Raw genomic sequence first — 21,190 nt, 5'->3', positions numbered from 1 at the left:
CACCACTCCGCATATCCTCCCCCCGGCTTCATCCCAAACAATTGGAAACTAAAGCTCATCGGGCAATGCCTGATGAATAATAATTACTTGCTCAAGTTCCGGAGGCCGTTAGAGCCAACCACTGCGACTGTTGACTCTTCAAGTTCGGCTCCTACATAACAGCGGCTCCGGTGGTCCAACCAGAATATCACGCCACAAAATGCAGACTTGTGTTCGCTACCAGCTGTAATGCATCTTCCAGAATCGGAGGCTGACCTCGTTTATACTAAATGATCGACAGGCGGATACCGCGCGACACCATTCCCGACCACGACCCTTGCATATCCGCTCCTTTAAGCGAGTGTAGAAGGATGCTGTTACGAGAAACCCATGTGTCACTCCTGTCCGACCTTCAACAGCCTCATCGCATCACCACAAGCACTCATGGCACCTCACCTCGCCCGCTCCTACATGACCTCAACCTGCTTCAGTCGCCGCTCGACCGAGCTGGATCTTGGGCCCACCCATCCACCTATATGAGTGGTATTTGAAGGCCAATCCTACCTTGGTCAGCGTTTCCCTCTTCCGCCCTTTGCTTGTTCCTACTGCAAGCCGCAGCGGATTTCGGGGTGTTAAAACCACCGGACCGTTCTGTCTCGGTGACCAGACTAGCGACTATCTGGTCAGGAGGGGAAGTAGTTCCCTCATTGACCAGTGATGCGCCTAAATCTTCATTCATTCAAAATTGCTCGAAGCAGTAATATTTCTGTCAGAGTCAGGTAAGGCCCGACACCCTTCGGAAAACCCCCAAGCCTTGGGTTTCAGTCAGGAAATGCGACGACCGCGACACTGTAGCATTGCAGAAGCCCATTGCCTCCCTTCCTACCTGAAACTTGAAGCAAGAAAAATGGTCTCTGAGCGACAAATTCCAATCCCGCAAACCAAATCGCGAGTTGGGCTTCTCCGCACAAAGTATCCAACTCGTACTCGTTCTGCATATGGGGAGGGTGACAAATGCCCGTCGCTGTGGGATTGATTGCCTTTCTGTCAAATGAGGCAAGGGAGATAAGGGGGGTGAGAGTCTTGACCCCAGAAACGGACGGAGACTTGCCTGGTAAACTCGCCTTTGCACTCCTTATTAGTATAACAGCCACCAACTACCCGTAGGTATCTCTTGGTATTATGTGGTATTATGTCGTTGTCCAAAGAGGCAGGAGGTCGAAGAGGGTCCAATAAATAGCCAGCCGGCCGGCCTAGCTACTTGAATAACGGATGGGCGCTGACACCGTCCTGAGTGGCGAACTTGGACATTTGGGCATTTCCCGAGTACGAGTACGAGTAGACTGAGGATGTTATTATTTGTTAGCTCTTTTGGAAATTAATCGTCGTGTATCAATTATGTATGTAAATATGGACCGAGGTCTCAACCTCGTCGTCAGAGCAATGCGATGTGATGCGATGTGGTGTGACATGATGTGGCATGATGTTTGATGCAATGTAGATGTAGATGCTACAATATCCAATGCAATGCAATGCCATGCGCGAGTCATTTTGCAATCATTTTCCGGGGGAAAAACAACAACATGGAAGTGCCTGGTGCCTGGTGCTGGTGCTGGCTGCCATGCTTCTGTAAACAGCAAATCCCGTCCTGTCTCTCAGAGGCCAGGTCGGACAACAAGGACCGGCCGTCAATGGTTCTCGGAGAAAGACACCGAATCCAGTCCCCAGGTCCCAGGTATTCTGGTATCATACCAACCAACTCAGAAGCTCTCGCGTACGGCCTTGCCTAACGAGTGCTGCATCTTTTGTCGGCTGGAGGCAAAGATTCCATTATGTCCATGGGAATCGTGTACCGTAAGTGGCTCGTACGGCGTCAGCGACTGAGAGCAGGCCCGCCGCCCCTTATCACTCTGCCTTGCTGACGAATCCAACTGTGCTTGGTGCTCGACAGGCGTTCAAACAGACCCCATTTTCTGCTTTAGGGGCCGGTTTTCGATATTCTAGCTCTTTCAGATAGCACTGTCGGAGTTGAGTCGCCACGGTTCATTGAGTCAACTACCGGCATTTGCTTGTTCGAGTGACGTCGTCTGCCCGCGGCCCGGGGCGCTTCGGAAGTAGGACTCGAGTTAGAATGCAGGTCTCGATTAACCCATCCTCTGGATTTGCAGGAATCTTCCAAGAAAACAACAAGAATGGAGGAGCTCCACTGGTGTTTCAACACGCAATATTTTTGATTCCTTTTCAGCTGGCTTGGTTCCTGCCTCCCTTGAAACCCGAAATAGGGCATAGTCACGGAGTTCCGACACTCAGTATCGCAGCTTGGTCGAATGTTGTGGGTTGCGAGCGCAAAGCGACACGAGTCTTTCAAGTTCTTTTCGATATAGCTCCCCCAATGTACAGATCAGTCACGTTATCATCATTGAAAGTCTGCACATGTTGCAATCGAGGGGTTGTTGGAACAAGATGCGAGAAATGGTAAGAAACGCTGCTGCTGGCGCAAGCGAGCAGCTGTGGGGACCGACATTGCGAGACAGTGCAAGGTCCTCGCATAAGCGAGATTCTCACCAACGAGGTCGATGTCGCCTCGCTGAACGCCACGTTTTTGACGGTATGCCACCGATTCTTTTTGGCATTTCCCCTTCCGGCCCCATTTATGTCGCCTTAATGTGATACCAGACGCACATGCTTCCACCCTCTGCATCGGAACCCGAGATTCCGCAGCCGCGGCTACCCCATGTGTGCAAAGTACCTCGAGGTAGTCCGAATTTCCCTTCCCATTGGCGGTCGAGTTGAACCAAAATCTCTTTTGGTATATTGCTCTCCCATTAGGAAGCTGACCCCTTCTGCTTCAGCCTTTCGTGCAGACCGGGATCGTACACAATAGATGCAAGGTCGGACTGCGAGGTTTCATGCGGAACCAGAGTCACCGTGACCTGTCAGGTCTCACTCCAGCATGGCACTCACAGCGCAATCGATTTTATGCGCTAGCATCCAAATATGCTGTAGAGATCCAAGGGGAGCACAGCTTGAAGTCAGCCAAGAGGAGTGGGACGCATATACGAACAGCCAAGATATTTTGCCATCTCGTTCAGAGGAGCCGATCTTCCAGTTCTCGATCCTTTGATTTTGCTCCACATCAAATACGAGTATACCGCACGCGCGAGACATCGAAGACAAATAGGCTATATTTGTTTGAACATAGCCCATCCAATGAGAGAGGCCGAGATATATGGGAGAAAATAAGGCAGTCACTACCCACATTGTTGAGTAATGTAATGTCATGTCATGCAGTTGTAACGTCAGATGAGGTGAGGTGAGGTGTGGTTGAGGGTGGGCGAAGCTGCTGAGCTCGCAGGCTGCTCCGCTCAAGCACGGCCTTGCCTAGTATCTGCTCCGGTCCCTGACCACAAGAACCGAATACAGACTCTGGCGAAACACAGGACGAACTTCCGGAGGTTGCTGTGGCGGCAGAAGCGAACAAGGCGATGATTGTTCAATCCGTCGGCCTGGGGCAGTTGCCCAAAATGGTAAGAAACGACGAAGGAACGTGCTTGCCAAGCGTCGGTGTGGCGTAATGCCACCCAGCTTAAGTAATCGGGGAAGGCGGTGAGGTCGTAGGTGGTCACAAGGGAACTCGAGGCTGTCGCGAGGACAAGGTGACACCATGGAAAGAATGCTGAGTTACCGGTGAATTCAGTTGAGGAATGCCCGTCTGGCGTTCCTTGCTCGCTCGCTTGAGAAAGCGTCGATCTTGACTCCAATGAAAACTATTTCGAATCCTCCTCGTATCGAGTCTTGGGAATTGGGTTGCACTCGCAATCGCCACTGTCCTGTACGGATGGTCCATTCCCCGAGCTCCCCCTGACTGCTCTGTCTCTTCCTCTTCTTCGCAGTGGGTGCTGTAAGTCGGCTCGTTTGGATTGGAGCGATCGGTAAGGATGCACGGCCTGCAGCTGACTGCGAGGTAGCTCCTGCTGGTGTTTGTCTCGTTTGAGGTCGACGCTGTTGGCTCGTAGCCATAGAAGGTCCTGGTTTGACTGTTGTCCCTTCACTCATGACATCCGATTCCGACTCCGATTCGCTGGGCGCAGTTGAGGGCCCGTGGAGCATAACCTGACCCATGGAACTGTCAAAGTCGATTTCAAAGCTTTCTCCGTCCAGCATTATGTCTGTTGCAGTCTCGAAGCGCACTTTCACACGGTCTTCGCTGAGGGGTGTGTGTCCAGGGCTTGCCGATTGCGAGGTTCTTCCTCCCGATAACATCATGAGTCCCAGGGGCGCATTTGTTGGCAGGTTCATCTTGTTCGCCACGACCTGGAACAAGGATGACACACGGGCCTTTGCCAACCCGTGGAAATCTGCTCGCATGTCTGTCAGGTCCAAGACGGTGCTTTCACCTCCAATTTCGACGACCATTTCGTAGGATGTGTCGTCTACAAAGGGCCTCGCGTAGTAAACCCATCCTCCAGTTGAAGACTTCTCTCCTAGGGAATCGTCGCTGGTGTAAGACACGCCCGAGGGTTTAACGTCCTCCAGCCGCAGACAAATCTCCTGTTTTTGTCTCTCTGAATTATAGCTGATCTCGTGGGCAATGATCTTTTGCTCCAAACCCCTCAAGTGGAAGTAGCGGCAATCTCGTAGTAGTTCGGCTCGATGTGATTCGTTCCTGATATGGAGAGGGTAGCCTCGTAAAAGATGTAACAGTTCTGCAAAGATCTCAGCAGATCGCCCAGGGACATAGGGTGGAGTTATCGAAGGAGGACGAAGAAGCCCTCGACGGTCTAGGCCGGGAAAAACCTCTCCAGGTGTCGAGAAGAAAACCGCAAAGCCGAGCGAGAAGAAGTTTGGGGAATTTCCAGGTTCTGAAAAGATGTCTTTCGGGATCTGAAAATGTCGTTCTCCGATCTGGATGAAGATTTCAGACTCAAACAGCTGATCTATCAGGCGAGGTACTATAGAAACCATCAGCATCGATCAAAGAGATATCGCACCAACATACAGCTGTAGAACTGAGCATCTGCGAATAGCTTTACAAAGTGGCTCCCATCTACTGGTTTGACGTAGTAGCCTTCAACAACAGTTAGCACGCAAGCAAAAGGTCAAGAAGGAGTGACCGAACCTTGTAGATGCCTCGCCACGTCTCTGAAAGTCGCAGGATCTCGATCGATATACAACGTCCTGACTCCGCCAGATTCCTCATTCTGTCTGATTTGTTCCTCGAAAAACTGAGTGAAATACGACGGGGCTATTTAGCATGGTCAGTTTCCGCAACCGGATATTTCGCTGCTGACCAAGATTCATACCGTCGGAAGATATTGAGGCACCCGATAACCTGAACAAATCGGATCCTATCTGGATGGGAAAGACCTTCTCGGGAGGGAGAATCGAGGGTGGATGACCAGAGGGAGGGCGTGTCCCTCTTTGCCGGGTCGAGGCTTGTGACGAGGTTGTAGCAAACGCTGATGGTCTAGGTGTCGAGCCAGAGGACTGTCGGGTTCTGCGATTACCAGCAGATACACCTGGAGCTGCCCTGGAGCCAGCTGGGAGGTCTGAAGAGGTAGATCCTTCATCAGGGGACGTTGGTCCGACGCCTGACATCCGCTCAAAGGTGACAAAGCGATTATTTGCGACGGCAGATTCGGGTCCGGGTCCAGGTTGTACTCTCACTTTCTTGTCGCCGGAAGACTCGGTCGGGGTCGTTGCAACAGAGCTAGACTTTCGTTTCAGAGCAGATCGAGGAAGTAAAGGCGGGATGAAGGCCGTCACCGAACCATTACCATTGGCGGTGGTGGCCACGTCGGCCAAGTTGCTTGTTGTTGGTGGCGGATTCTTCGGAGTGGTGGAGGGAGGTATTGGAAACCTCGAAATGGAAGGGGCGTCGAACTCGTCAAAGGTATGAATGTTTTCGTGGATCAACTCGCCAGTAGGCTCATATATTGGCTGAGGCGCGAAATCGAGAAAAGGGCCAGAAGGAGCAGCCCAGGGCTGTGAACCAAAGCTTGGGACGCCTAGGGTATAGCTAGCGGCAGGAGCTGCATGAGTAGAGGCAGCCGCTAGGTGGTGTTGAGGGTCTGTATCATGTACAGTGACGGTAGGATATTCTAAATCCTCTGAGAGGAAGACAGGTCGCGTGTCTGGGGAAGGATTAGCGGCGTCAGCAGGCTCGGCATCAGGGTCAGAGATAGTCGTGTAGGCGCGGGCACTGAGTGTGGTATGGGGGTGATTAGTAGCTTTGGAGCCTGGACCATGCCCTGGAACTGGACCGGGACCGTTGGCAATACCGGTGACAGTCGCGGTGATGGTACTGGCAGCCCCCGTACGACGACCATTGGACATGGGCGAAATCGAGATGGCTGGGGAGATCAGGTTGGTGTCAGTCGTCGTATCCGAGTGAGTAACATGATTGTGATGAAAGGCGAATGTCGAATGTGGGTCCGTCATCACTCAGATTGAAATGGCTCTTTTGGGTACACCGAACTGGAGGAGGCTCGGCGGATGCTGAGGAAATCAGCCCACAACTCCTACCGCTGGCGCTGGGACCACGCCCACTGGCATAGGCTTCGGGCACCAGCAGCACCAGCACCAGCAAGATCCCGGGGGGGGGGGGCGTGCGAACGCAGTAGCAACCAAGCAGCGTCCCTTGGTAGCAGCAGAGACGGCCTTACCCCCGAAATGCCACTCGTACGGGGCCTTCCGGCTAAACAGAACCAGGTCTTTGTTGAAGGGGGTGTCCACAGCTAGCTCTAGGAGCGCCCACGAGGGGGACCATCGGCTAAGGGGGGTGTGGGCGTTTGGCTCTATGTCAGGGCGGGCAGTGGGTCGTGGAAAGCTTTGTTTGTTTTTTTTCCTTTTCTCTGACTTTTTCCCCTTCCCGCTTCCCACTGGTGACAGCGACTGGGCCTTCTTTGTGGCGGTCTCCGCAATTGGGAAGCAGGCTCGGGAAGGACGAGGATGGATTCCAAGTTCTGGAGATCACTGGAGAAGGGCTGGCGGCAACAATCAGGAGGCTTTGGCGGGCGCTGGTTTGTCTCTGGTGTGTCGTTGGTGTGGCCCTGGCGGACTCTTTGCGGTGCTTCAGAGTCAAAGAGCGCAAGATCTTGGCTGAACTGTACGATGAGTAAGCCCTGAGTCATAGGCATGACGGCAGCTCCATTGGCCACGGCGGTCTGACAAGTCCCATGAGACGAGTCTTGTGACGCATGCCGATTACCAAGAGCCGGCGCCATCAAAAGTCAGTGTCGGAGATGTGAGATGTGGACGGGGGAAACAGGAAAAGGGATGGATGAATATGATGATGCTTATTGTGATGAGGAGGACATACATACGTAGCTGTGTACGTACTAGAAATAAAAGGTCAGGTAGAAAGAAGACTCTTTTCCGTCTTCTTTTTCCACTTACCCGCTGCGGGGCGGGCGCTTAAGCTGCCTCCGGGGAGGGGCCAGGAGAGGGGGGTTTGGGTCTTTCGCGAGCCTGGGTGCCTGGGAAGCTGGGCCAGAAAAGCACACGGGACGCCACCAGCCTCAGGCTTCTAGCCTATTCGTAGGTGGAAGAGTTTCCGAGATTCGCTCTGCGAACAGCGCGACCAGCCTGGAAATGGGCGGACGCCAACGGACAGTCGGGACACTCCCCGCCGTTCACGACGAGACACACGCCAGATCTCAAGCCTGCGACAAAGCGAGCAAGTAGAAGGCTGTCTGTCCCCTGATCTTCGGCTTCCGTCCCGCCTGCGCAACAGTCACCCACCCTCTTTTAGACGTTCCACAGCAAGGGAGGAGTAGGGTGACTCTGATGAACCCGGTAATATTAGCTTGGGACAGTGGACAAAGCGAGCTAGGTTCACGACGGCGTCGAAAACGTGGAGGCCTCGTTCCTCTCACTTAGCCGAGGGTCGGTAAAGATGAATGAATGACGTGCGTGGTTCGTGTCGAGGGAGAACAAAGGACTTGGGAGGACAGCCAACAAAGAGCTTCAATCCGACGAGTTCGCTAGTCCGGCAATGGCATTTTCGCGCAACAAGGTCCGGATTGGGTTGACAAAAAGAGAGACCCAGAGATCAGGAGAAGCAGATGGTGCTAGAATTGAAAGCCTTGAAAACCCACCCCTAGGCCCTCGGGGCACTTTGAAGACGAAGTTTGGCTTTGCGGTCGGGACGTGGCTGTGTGATTCGGAGAGGAGAAGGGATTGTGCGAGAGGTTTCCAAATGTCATTCCCTCAAGTCGACTTTCAAGAAACCCAGTGTGTTGTTACTCGAACCGTTTAGGATACTGGTCATATGCAAGGGGGTCCTTCTATTTGGCGATATACACAGATGGTCGGCGACACACCGCGGTACTTGGACCGTCAGATCACTGGGCAAACTTGGCCATCAACTGCTCTTCTTTTATATCTGCAAGAGTTTCCACCGCCATCTTTAATATCGTCTGCCACGTCGCTTCCCAGGTGCTTGCACTCCAGGAAACCAAACTCATGTCATGAGCGTCAGCATCACTGGGGGCAATATTGGCGGTGCTGGTATAATGTCCAATCCTGCGTGGCTCACGCTTGCCCCAGCACCGAAATTTCGCCCCCAAGAACCTGGAACCAAGGCCTTGACTATTTGTTGTTGGTCGGCTTAGACTCTTGTCGATCTACATCTGGAGCGACAGTGCGGCTGAGATCAACCACACCACCTGATTTGCCTATGTCATCCCCCTAGAAACGACCCTGAAACGAAGTGAGATATTAGCAAGACGCGAGTCCAGCTGGATTAATTCACCGTAAAACATATCAGACCAGATGATCAAGGAATGGGTAAGAACCCCTTGCGGCAGGGGGCCAACTCGGTCAGGCCCGAACCAGCATCATCAGATATTCCGCGCTGGAGAGTTTTATCACGTCTCGTCCAGAGGAAGGGGCGAGGATCCAACAAGTCAATGGAGCTCAAGGTGATTGCGAAGCTCCATGGAGAATAGCAAGTGAAATTCTTGTACCATGGCGCAGATCCCGTTTTCTCGCTTCGTCTACTCGATACATGCGCCATGCTATATAGCTACGCATTGTATTTTACAGTGTGGTCTTGAATTCGCCCTCGATTGCCACAATCTTGGCCACCGCACGCTTGTACGCATCTCTTTCGTGCAGCCGCTCAATGTATCCCCAGATTCTGGGGTATTGACTCTCCGCAAATCCTGACCTGGTCTGACCTGCTTCCAATGGGAATGAAAGCATTATGTCCGCTGCCGTGATGTCTTTCCCACATAGATAGTCCCCAGCGTCTGGAGACGTTGCGAGTTGGGCTTCAAGAAAGTCATAATGGTTCTTCATGTTTCTCCGAAGAAAGGATGATTCAATCTTGCCAGCAACGCTATTTGTGATCGGTTTGATGAAGAACGGGACGGGAGCATTCCGGATGCCTGGTATGGTCAGTGTCTGGTGTCCTACGTGGAAAATTTATAGATACTAACCTCTAACAATCAGCGATAACAGCATCAGTGGCATGAGGCTGCCCTCGGCGTAGTGCATGAACATCCTGTAGCGTAGCCATGACTCGGTCTCGCCTCCAATTTGTCCATCTTTACCTTCTTGGTACCTGCTGGGAACCAGAGAGGTCTCTTTTCCGTAGTAATCGCAAAAGTACTCGGCAATCGCTGCAGACTCTGCCAGAATAACTGGCGCGGTCGAGCCTGGAGTTTCGATAGTGACAACGGGAGATTTACCCAGGGGGTGAATCTTCTTCAACTCTGGTGGTGCGAGTCGTTCTTGGGTCCGTTTGTACGTTTTGAGTTCATAATCAACACCAAGTTCCTCAAAGAGGAATAGGATTCGATGCGCACGAGAGACTTCAAGCCTAGCTTATGTCAGAACGGCCGTTCAATAAGCAGATTGAATATTTCGGTAAGACGTCTCGCTGCTCACCAGTGAAGAGTGATCTTCGGTTGCGCAGGTGCCATGTGTTCGCCGGGTGCAGGGGAGGCCATCTCAGAGCAAGGGACAATGCAGCCAGATCGGTGGCGTTGCAGCCACTATAGTCAACACCAAAATGGCTGTACAAGAGTAAGCGAATACTCTGCCCTTGTTGATTCGTGTTCTGGTCAGCTGCGGCGGGACGGAGTGAGGGCCTCCTTGTTGTCAGCTTGAAAGAGGGTGCTTATCACAATTGAGGCCAATAACCAACTCGGCCCCACCAGTGCTGCGAGTCAAGCGTGGAATGGAGAGATGCCCAGTAAGAGGCCCAGAGATATTGTGGAAGCCGTGAGCGCAATTTTGTGGTTCACTCGCCAATGCAGCTGCAAGCCTGTAGTAAAGGACGAATGTATCAAGTACTTTGTAGTTCGCCACGGTATTATGGTACAGGTAGGGGGAGCTCTGACCGAGTGCTCGGTAAAAGATTCCGCACCGCCACTGAAAGCACGAGCCACAATCCAAGGCGCCAAGATACCGAAGCCACATGTAACTGAGCTCAATCCAACCTCCAGTCGACCTTGACATCGCAGGCGTGTCGACTTTACCTAACCAAAACAAAACCTCACACTCAAGAAGTGGTAAATCATGGCCGGACCAACACGTATGTACTCACCTCAAGCACTCACAGAGACTAAAGAATGCGCGGGACGCTGACTTTGTTACTAAAACAGCTCTCCGCCATGATCCCGCTCTCGAGAAATATAACCGTACGTCTCCCCTCCGCCCAGACGAAGTCACTGTCCCCGCCATGGACCCTTTCCTGCTCTCGTGGGCACTTCGCACAAGTACCAGCTAGCCGAGGGATAAGGAGCTGATTGCTAGCCACAGAATTGAACAAAGAGCGTTGGAGATACTTCCGATGGACGCCGCGCACAGCTTTAATTTCCTTCATGTATGCCATATTCGTACCTTCGGTCGTTGGGTATGCATTTGCGAAGACAGATGTAAGTTTGCAAGCATGCGGCTACCGAAGCCTACGATATATCCACGATGGCTGACTGAATGTTGCCGCGGTATAGGGCAAATGGGACTTGCGCGCGAAGCTAAGAGGCGATACGATCAGCGAGTTCTGAGTCCGGGGCGGAGACTCTGATGGCATCCTGGGTGGAAACCATAGAAGGACAGAAATTGTACATATGCATCTCTGGCTAGAGACATGGGTTCGAAACTGAGGATCCGGCTCCTATGGTTGGAAGCCCACCCAAATGGGCAATTATCCAAATGGACGACACGGTTTTGAACGGTTCTTGAGCCCTCTGGTGTCGAGACCAAACTCCTCCGGATTTACCGCCAGTTGTGTTCCTGCAGTTACTCACTACCCATGATATTGTGCAACAAGGTTTTAATCCCTACACAGATATTCCTCCTCAGTCCAGTCCTGTGGGTCCTTGAATATGCAAGGCAACTCCGTGGATACATTGGTCCCAAGGGATGTTATGTGATGAAAAGAACGTGTCGAGCCCTACAACGTGCATTGGCATTTGCGCAATAAACATTACACACTTCGATTGGAGGTATCCCCCTTAAAAAATTGTGTTCGACGTCTCTTCCTTGCCACAAACTTACGTTTGCTCATCCATCCCGACCAGCCAACAGCCTAGGTACACCCGTCTCCTCACGAGGGCGAACCACAAGATCCTTGGATTCATGTGTTGAGCCAAAGATGCATGACGAAGCGGGCTTGTCCCTGGCACCGTATACCCACCTTGTCGGTTCCTTATCCCTGTAGAATACAGTATAGGCAAGGTGGATTAAAGCCACAGCAAGTATCAATGCTGAATATGTAACTGCTGCATTCAGCACCTGGTGGCACTGCTTGGTCGAAGTAGCGTTTCTCCCGTACCCCCGCATTTTCAAGATGTCTCAGCCAAATCCCAGCTTCGACTGACATCCTGGGTCCCGCACTGTCGCTTCAAGTGCAGAGATCAAGCTTAGCGGTTGGAGAGAAAACCCGCAACATAGCTTACGACTCAACGATGCAGACAACACCCATTAGATAACTCATGCCTTGCTTGGGCGACAGTTAGTCTAGGCACGGTCGCACGATAAGCCCTCAAAGCGCCGGTCGGCGGGTCAACGACAACGAAAGGAAGGCAGGTAATGAGAGCACATCAAGCAGAGAAACAGATACCTCCGAGTCAGATCTTTGTGCCCTACGAGTCCCTTAGCTGCCTCCACATTCCAAGATGCTCGATCCCCTCTTCTTGCCAACGACCCAGTCTCTCGTCGGTGACAAACCCCAGCTTCTGGTACATTTTTTCCACAGAGGTTTGACCATGGCAGAGCACAAGGCCTCGCCACTCCGGAGATACCTCATGCCTGTTTTCAAAGGACCACTGCAGCGCTTTTTCGGTGAGGAGCCGGCTTATGCCTTTTCCCCTGTGCTCGGGCAACGTTGCGACACGTCCAAGCTTGACGTACGGTTCTTCGTTCGGGTCGCTGAAGCCATTGGGATGAGGGCCATGGGGCGGAGGGACGATCCGTACGACCGCAATCGGCTCCAGCTGGCCTTCCCGTGTTGCGTGATAACAGACCCAATGCCATGATCTCGGGTCATCCTCGTCCAACTCTACGTCCAGGCCGCAATTTTGCTCGTCACAGAAGACTCGGATGCGAATGTCCATAGCATCACGGAACACTTTGGGTCCCACTGGAGGCTGAGGTCGGGGGTCTGCAGGGAAGCCGTTGGGTGCGATCACATCACCTGGGGGTCTCACAAATAGGAAGCTGTAACCTTTTTCCATTGGGAGGCGTGGATATTTTCAGTGTCGAGGAAGACCGAATGACAGGAGTTGCGGAATGGGGCGTAAGGATGAACAAAAAATGCTCGGAGTTCACGTAATTAGTGACTGACTCACACCGACCATGCCTCGTTTGTTCAGTGGCGAGCGAAAATCCAAAAAAGAAAAAAAAAATCCAAAAAAAAAATAGTAGTTTTACCGAGACCGTATCGACATAATCGCGAATAGTTCCTTATAGAGTGTAAATTACGGTATAGGCCACGAGCCTTCAACCTGGCGTTATAACGCCGCATTGATCACTGGAGCCAAGCCTGGGTGGAGAGAAGAGGGGGAGGGGGGGGGGGTAGGCTATGTGATGCCAACGTCGAGGCGATGATTGGCTCTAAGTGTATGTCTCGTAGCTGGCCTAGAATTCTTCTCCAAGACACCTAATAACCTGTATTCGGTACAGATCACTTACGACTGTCCCTTAGATGTCTCTCTACAGGGATGCAGAAACGGTGCTCACGGCCAATGCCCAGGAAGGTTCCCTCAAGTCTCGAATATACGGGAATAAACAGGGGTTGAAATCGAAGCCTGCGCACATTTACGCGCTCATTTCAGAGACTGCAAAATACGACCACTTCATCAAAGAAGTTGTCGACAATGCAAACCTCCTGGCTCAAGAACCAAAGGTTCGGGATTTTCTCCGAGGAAGTTTCGTGTCTCTGCTGACTGACTTAGCCTCTGGGCTCTTCCTGATAGTTGACACCAATCCTTTCCTTGCTTCTCGTCCACGACCATTTCTTCTCGAAGAAGGGCCTCGCAGCACCATCCGCACATCCCCTCCGACAGGCGATCGAAAGAAACAAAGCGAGGCTGCAGGCGGAATTTACAAAAGCCAGACTGCGGAGGAGGTGCGCCACATTAGACGAACTGCGAAGCAGTCTTGAGGCCGAACGACCGCGAGCAACTCGATCTCAGCCAAGATGGGTCCGCATCAATACATTGAGGACGAGCCTCACACAAGAGCTTGATACGACCTTTGAAGGATACCAGGCGATACCGACCATCACGGAGGTCACCGGTTCCTCGGCTACGGAAAAGGTTCTGGTTGTCGACCGGCATGTGCCAGGTCTAATCGCCCTTGCTCCAGAGGCAGATGTGACACAAACACAAGCTTACAGGACCGGAAAACTCATTCTGCAGGACAAAGCTTCGTGCTTCCCTGCTTATCTCCTGGTCGGGGAAAATGACAGCGATTCTGATATAGGTGACTGCATCGATGCCTGTGCTGCGCCCGGAAACAAGACTTCTCATCTCGCGGCGCTGCTTGTCAAAAGTGGAAGGCTCGAAAGCAAGCTATTTGCTTGTGAACGGGATGTCAACCGGTCGCAGACATTATTACGCATGATGCAGAAGAGCGGGTCAGATGCTGTGATAGTTCAACCAAGTTGTGACTTTTTGACCCTCAACCCTCATGACAGCAAGTACAGGAAAGTCACGCATCTTCTCCTTGACCCGAGCTGCTCTGGCAGTGGAATTGTTGGGCGCGAAGATATTCCTGCCTTGGCGTTACCTGTTGACCCAAGATCTGAAAAGACGAACTCGGCAGCCTCTGAAAAGTCCTCCAGGAAGAGGAAAAGAGACCATGGTCACACCGAGACTGTCCACAATGCAATTGAAGCCGAGGAGACGAAAGACATTGTCTCAGATAGCACCCGACTGCTGAAACTTTCGAATTTGCAGACCAGAATTGTTGAGCATGCTCTTTCTTTCCCAGCCGCCATCCGAGTCACGTATTCGACCTGTTCAGTGCATGTGCAGGAAAATGAGGCAGTCGTTTCCCGAGTGCTACAAAGCAGTATTGCAAAGGAAGGTAAATGGCGACTCTTGCGGAAAGCAGAACAAGCTTCAGGGATGCGTGACTGGAGGCATCGGGGTATAACCATGCCAGAGGAAGAAGCGAGCTCCGTTTCCGCTTTGAGCGAGGGGGATCGCGAAGCATGTATTCGGTGCTACCCAGGAGACGATGAGGGGACTATGGGATTCTTTGTATGCTGCTTTGTCCGTTCGCTTTCTGGAACAACACAGCGTTCTGCCGAAGCTATCGGTACTCCGGAAGGAGAGGAGAGCTGGGAGGGCTTTAGCGACTAGGTATTCAATAACAATCCAAATGTACTTGTACCTGGATCGGGCAAGGATCTGAGGGAAGAGATTTGATGATGGTGATGAGAGTATCCGATTATGCTCCTTGACAAAATCCTCGTCGACGCCATTGAGCAAGCGATGGTCAATCAAATAGCATGCCAAGCTCGCACTTAGCCTAAACCAGCACTGGATCGATCGACATCGCGACGCCTGGAATCCAACAGCAATTCCTCCTTTCAATCTCACATCATCCTGTTCTAATTGTTTATCTACCTGATGAAGAAAGCATTTGCAACCCTTGCTAAGCAATTATACAAGTAAGAGAGTGGTTCAGGTCTTGATGCAGTTGCAACGAGGAGATAAGGATTACTGCCATCCATAACGTCCAGGTACAGGATTTGTCAGCCTGTCCACGAACCACAGTCGACCACCAAGACGTCCTTGAAACTGGTCGCAAGAGCGGCCAGAGAGCACGAACTGATCACTATTATCTGTTTCAACCCTAGCGACGATGTTTCACTTCAGCGCTGGCCCACCAGGCGACGAAGTTTCCCTCTTGCACGGTTCTAAGCCAACCCCGAACCAGGCGAAGCCCGAAAAACGCCAAATCACGAGAAATCGGGCTAGCTACAGCTGTCTCACTTGTCGAAGGAGGAAAGTCAAGTGCGACAAGGCCCGTCCAATCTGTGGAGGCTGCCAAAAAGCCGATGTAGAATGCTTCTACACCCAGGATGATACGACATCCACCTCGGCACAGCCTGATCTGCCAAAGGAAACCACAAGTCCGGTGTGGAAGAAGCGAAAATCAAGTCCCATGAGTCAAGGATCCTTAGGGACAATCACCGAAGCACATGAGTTGAGAACGCCCGCTGACCTCAAAGCCATCGAAGAACAGCTGCACCGCTTGACCAAGATGTTCGATGCTTTTCGCCAGGGTAACGGGAATGACCTGCGGTTAAAAGGCTTCCTTACACCTGAGGCATCAAACTCGGATTCAGGCTCTGATGGAATTCTACCAAAATCAAGCATGAGTCTGGACATGTTCCAACCCAGCAATTACGCATCAGCGAGGGAACCCTCTGACCTCAGCAAGCCTTTATCAAGTTTGAACCTGAGCAATGGCGAGTCAAGGCCAGAATATCCATTTTGGATCAATATATCCGAAGAGATCGATCAACTCAATCACTTGATGCGTCGTCGGGATAATACCTATGCGAGCTCAATCAGCCCAGAGAACAAGCATTGTGACAGGCCACGAGAGTTTGTTCCTCCTGTGAACGAAGACCACGAACAAGAAAAAGACGATGTGACCGATCCCACTGATTTTCACAAAGAAGCTGGCGAAAAGATCCCGGAAGACCTTAGGCCTGACAGCCACTGCCCGATATGTAGGCTCATGCCATTCACCAAATCCAGTCTGTTGCAGAACCTCCCAATCAAGTGTACAGCAGAGACTGCCTTACAGCATCTGACGCAGGGCCTGCCCACCAGAGCACAAAGTAACGTTCTTTTCAGGTGTTGGCTATCGGGGGTATATCCAATTTTGGGGCTTCTCTTGCCCTCGGAGATGAGCAGGAAACACGAAGAATTCTGGGACCAGGTCGAGTCCAATGGTCTCTCAGAATCCAATTTTCGAGACTTGGACTTCTTGGCCGTGATCTATGCCATTTGGTATGCGGGTTCGCTAAGTATTTCTACAAAAGGTCTTCGGCAATGGTTTCCTCAAACTTCAAGGGCACAGCTTAGCACCCGGTTCCACGATCAGGTGGTGTTTTGCCTCCTAATCAGTTGCTTTGCTCAAAAAGTCAGCTTGTACAAACTTGCTGCCCTCGTCCTCCTGCAAAGTATGCCTATAGCTGAAGAGGACCCTTTACAAGGCAGCCTGTACCTCTCACTGGCGGTGAGGCTGGCATTGACCATGGGGCTACACAGAGAGCCCACCCTGTTTGAGCTGTCTATTACCGAGGAAAACATGCGACGACGACTCTGGTGGCAGATTATCCAGTTGGATGTTTCTCACGTTGTCGCGAGTGGCTACCCTTCTCAGATATCTGAGAAATTCTGCGACACGAGAATCTTCTGTGAAGATAGAGATGCCCATGTGTCTGAGGACGGGGCCGCGAGCGTCAACTCGGACAAGTCTTTGAGAATTTCGCCATCCTCTAGTTCGGCTTCGAATGGAGAGAGTACGAATCCAAAAGCTTTTGGCACACTGTCCCTCCTGGCAAGAGGAAAGTCGATAATGGCATGCGCAATACGAAGCGTCGTGTCTCTACATCTGGAAACGAAAAGACTCACAAATGGAGATATGCAAGAAATGAAACGGATTATGACTGAAGCAGGGGATCAAGTCAACGCTATTATCAAGTCGATTCCCAGCAAAGGAGTTCCAGAAATGGGATTCGTTCCGGATACGCTTAGAGATGCGCAGCAACGCGCATCAGATACCGATGTGTCCATGGGCGACCCTATCACTGCAAATGACACTGCGTATTACAAGACTACTGTCAACAACACTGACCCCTCGTGGCCATTGGCCGCTTATTATCGCGCAAAACAAGCTGCCTACAACAAATGGGCCCGAATTAGCCTATCTATGCTGATTGACAAGGTGCATTGTGTTGCATATGCCCCATTCCTGAAGAACACGAGAAGTAAGCTGTGGGGTATGGGCCGACAATGCGCCCTGCACAATTGCCACAGTTTCCTCAGAAAATTTGTATCACTCGCAGCCGATCCAGACTTGGAGCCTTTTCGATGGGCCTGGCCGGCGACTTACGGCCCCCTTCATGCGGTCTTGATAGTTCTCGTTGATCTGTACGAGAGGCCGACCAGCGTTGAGGCACCCAGATCAAGAGAATTGATCGACAGGGTATTTGGGTTAGCTGCTCCCGGCGCCGGCATCGTCGGTGGCCCTGATGGCGTCACTGTTCAGAGACCGCTGCGGGAGGGCGGCATTGAAGCGTGGGACATGCTACGAGGCCTTCGTTCTGCTGCCTGGCAAAGAGCAGGACTCGATCCTACAGTTCTTTGGACGGAGGCGGACCAAATCGAGCTCGGCATCGCGCAACCATTGACGGATGCGCAAAAGATTGCTCAAAGTATTCGAGAAGATTCAATTTATGACAGCCCAACTCCAGGTCCACAAACCTCTCCTTCATGTACGCGTGATCCACAAGCAGAACATCCTGCATTGGAAAAAGGTGTCAGATACATGGTCCATTTGGCCCACAAAGAGCTTGTTAATGAAAGCCATGAAGCACAAGAGCCCATCTGCTCCCAAGCCATGCGGAGCCAGCTGCGGCAAACTCTTGAAAACGAGTCTGGGTCAAATGGCGGTCGAGTACTGGCACGACGGGAGGGTCAGCCAAGAATGCCATTTCCACTCAGTAAACGCATGGAGAAGTGCTCTGGAACCGCAGCAACCAGCGACACTACGCCAGTTCATGTCCTACCTTTCCACACGCACACGCCCAGAGCAGAAGGGCAGCCTCCTCTTTGTCCCACTCAGACAGCGCCGTTTTTGGACGGGTATGAAGCCAAGAATGGCACGCAGACGGTACAGCAAGAGTCTGCACAACTTCAACATAACTGGGGGGAGGTGCCCGCCAAAGATGTGACGGGTACAGAGCAGAAATTGTTCAATGCTCAGTTATCCAAGCAGCAAACCATGGAGACGTCCTACGGAAGCAATAACATGAATGGCTATAGCAACGGACTGCTTGATCACCATGATGAAGAGTCACACAGGGACCAGAGCTTCGTCTATACCGAGTTACACCAAGGTGACACGGAGATGAACATGGGCTTTGACTGGGAGCGTTGGGATTCCGTGTTTGGACAATACTCTGGATTCACGGATTTGATGGAGGATGTGACAGAATGGAGTGAGTATCTCGAGTCCTCCTGAAACGCCTCTATATTACTGGACAGCCTGTCCACCGTCACCAATATAAATCTACCTTCGTCCTTCATGCTAAGGGATTGGAACTCGTGCACGACTTCTCATCCTACCAGTTCCATAACCCTGATGGAGCGCACGGACAACCAGACCACCCACGAGCCTCACAAGAACCTCTTCGACTATTCGAACGTGGTAACATTTACAGCCGGCAAAGGGAGCCACCAGCAGTACTTTGCATTCGACGGGCCACGACTCTGCCGTGAATCCACGTACTTTGCAGACCGGCTGCATGGAGATCACCCAGAAGCGAGGAGCCGACATTTTGATTTTGGGGACATCAAGCCTGCCCTCCTCGCATGCATGCTGTCCTGGTACCGTGGCTGGGGGTGCGTCTCCTGCGACGAAGACAGCAGTCATGTTAATGAGGCATTGTCACTCGCCGAGAAATGTCGCATTGTTCGGTTCAAAGAACATCTGGTCCAGAAGACAAAGACACAGACCAGCGCCTTGGGACTGGAAAAAGCACAGAGTGACTATCCCTTGTCTCTTGCAGTGACGACGAAAGAGGAGGCCTTGCCACTGAAGTCGAGCCAGCACTTCCACAATGGGAGACCAAGGATCCTACAGATGGAGACGACGCATCTCATTCTCTATTTGGTCGAGGGACGGCCGCTCTTGAATATTCTTCACATGCCGACGTATGATTGTGTCTGGATATCATAAACAACTCAGCCTTCTAAAAATCGATCGAGCCTTTATGCGTGACGGTTCTGTGATCAGGCCAGTCCAGGGAGATTAGCCGTTCGTTAGGGATTAAATATAAACCTGACCAGACCTGCACATTCGACGGCAAAGAATCAGGACTTTGGTAAATACTCCAAAAAGCCGTCACAAACAAAATTATACCTTTTTCATTCACTTTTCGAGAATCATTCAAATTCCATTCAAAAGGACTGAATGGTCTGAGGTTTTGTTGACCTCAGTTGTACTAGTTGACTGAGACAGCCTGCATCATTCTCATCTTATCACGGTCTATTGATCAGGGACGCTCCCTTGATCTCTCTCAGTACTCGTCCAATAGCGACTCCGATTTGCAATATCTCCTAACCACATACTCTCCAGAATGAGTTCAGCCATGGCATCAGATGCTCCTCGTTCCGTCCGGTGTGCTTATCTCTGAAGCGAGCCTGTTATCACTCACGGCTGATTTGCGAGATAGGTTTACCAAGTCTCCCACTGTTGCCGTGGTTGCGCACCAAGGATCCCGCAAGTCAGGCCCGCATTACATTCATACGGCACTCCTCGAGGATGGATCGAAATTTTTTGAAACGATATTGAAGACACGGCGCCCCCAACTCATCCCACTTGATCTCGACCGCGATGTCGATGTGACTGATTTCGATGTCTTTGTGACGTGGCTCTACGAAGGGTGTATAGATGAGCACACACTCGGAGATAGATTCATCAACATCTGGACTCTAGCCTCTCAGCTCGAATCAGACACCTTCAAGTCATACATCATGAAGGAGGGTAGGGTCCATTTGCAGGAGTCTGACTATCTGTCCATCGCCAAATTTCTTGATGGCGATGTCATCTCGAAATGCGCTCTCCGTGAGTACATACTATCAGGTCTTGCTAGCAAGATCGCCAGCAATGGTTGGGTAAGTTTCATTGAAAGAACTAGGGGTGGCTGGGAGGATTTCATGAGCCACAAGGACGACGAGGCTGGAACGAAGGGGAAATTCATTTCCTGCCTCATGGCGCGGCTGGATCAGATGCGTCAAAATGGCATGCAAAGCTCGCCAGCAACACAGCTTGAAGGGCACGGAGGGGCGCTCTTCGACCATCCGTCGCCCCAGTCTCAGCATCGCAGTCAAACGCTTCCGGTGTACGTGGCTCCCGAGGAGTCGACTCCGCATATACGAATACCCAAGCTCGTGTTGAAGAAGAGAAAATGGGAAGCCGACACTGTACAACAGCATTAATATGCGTGTGTCTCCTCAATAAGGCCAGGACCAGGACTGTGCTGGGTGGACTGCTGTGAGATGGGGGTGGACAACACCCCTCTGCGTGTTGACCTGAGGAGGATCAAAATAACAAGGCAGACAGACACATCTCGATACTCTCTCTCCTCTCTCTCGGAATTAGGGGACAGAATATGCAAGGACTGCTTTGAAGGAGGAGAGGCAGCAATCCAGGCCGAATCATAAAAGTTGAGCTCTATTTGGTGTTTCTGATAGAGACACGGAATCAAACAAGTTACAATCCACAGCCGAACTTTGGTGTGAGATGAGACGCGCAGCTTGTCACCGCTTCATTATCAGCCTTTGCTTCACGGGCAAACATGACCGGTCTTCTGCCAATAGAACAAAGTCTTCCCTCTTTCACAGTAACCTGTCTCGCAATTCACCTTTGTCTTCTTGCACATAGCATCGTCAAGCTGCAGGCAAGCAGTTCTTTGATTCACTTCACTTGATGTTGAATCTGAACTTAT

General features: G+C 51.6%; 5 protein-coding genes across 5 annotated transcripts; 2 read left to right on the top strand and 3 right to left on the bottom strand.

Moving 5' to 3' along the window:
• Positions 1-3,672: 3,672 nt before the first annotated feature.
• AYO20_01694 (hypothetical protein) lies at positions 3,673-6,315 on the bottom strand (the record flags this gene model as incomplete). The annotated part of the gene is made up of 4 exons (XM_022640000.1): positions 3,673-4,931; positions 4,979-5,047; positions 5,099-5,224; positions 5,283-6,315. The coding sequence occupies 4 exons, from the start codon at positions 6,313-6,315 to the stop codon at positions 3,673-3,675; spliced, it is 2,487 nt and encodes an 828-aa protein (XP_022503955.1).
• A 2,706-nt stretch (positions 6,316-9,021) lies between these two features.
• AYO20_01693 (hypothetical protein) lies at positions 9,022-9,935 on the bottom strand (the record flags this gene model as incomplete). Its single annotated transcript, XM_022639999.1, has 3 exons — positions 9,022-9,371; positions 9,423-9,805; positions 9,874-9,935. 3 exons carry the CDS (start codon positions 9,933-9,935, stop codon positions 9,022-9,024), a joined length of 795 nt encoding a protein of 264 aa, XP_022503954.1.
• Positions 9,936-12,074: 2,139 nt separating this feature from the next.
• On the bottom strand, positions 12,075-12,665 carry AYO20_01692 (hypothetical protein; the record flags this gene model as incomplete). Its single annotated transcript, XM_022639998.1, has 1 exon — positions 12,075-12,665. One exon carries the CDS (start codon positions 12,663-12,665, stop codon positions 12,075-12,077), a length of 591 nt encoding a protein of 196 aa, XP_022503953.1.
• A 470-nt stretch (positions 12,666-13,135) lies between these two features.
• AYO20_01691 (hypothetical protein) lies at positions 13,136-14,798 on the top strand (the record flags this gene model as incomplete). The annotated part of the gene is made up of 2 exons (XM_022639997.1): positions 13,136-13,336; positions 13,407-14,798. The coding sequence occupies 2 exons, from the start codon at positions 13,136-13,138 to the stop codon at positions 14,796-14,798; spliced, it is 1,593 nt and encodes a 530-aa protein (XP_022503952.1).
• A 505-nt stretch (positions 14,799-15,303) lies between these two features.
• AYO20_01690 (hypothetical protein) lies at positions 15,304-20,681 on the top strand (the record flags this gene model as incomplete). The annotated part of the gene is made up of 3 exons (XM_022639996.1): positions 15,304-18,683; positions 18,726-19,394; positions 19,916-20,681. 3 exons carry the CDS (start codon positions 15,304-15,306, stop codon positions 20,679-20,681), a joined length of 4,815 nt encoding a protein of 1,604 aa, XP_022503951.1.
• Between the last annotated feature and the right edge of the window lie 509 nt (positions 20,682-21,190).

The sequence above is a fragment of the Fonsecaea nubica genome (genome assembly GCF_001646965.1).
Source record: "Fonsecaea nubica strain CBS 269.64 chromosome Unknown Scaff7, whole genome shotgun sequence".
Lineage (NCBI taxonomy): Eukaryota > Fungi > Ascomycota > Eurotiomycetes > Chaetothyriales > Herpotrichiellaceae > Fonsecaea > Fonsecaea nubica.
Note: the sequence above shows the minus strand (reverse complement) of the source record. Positions and strands in the feature narration are given on the sequence as shown.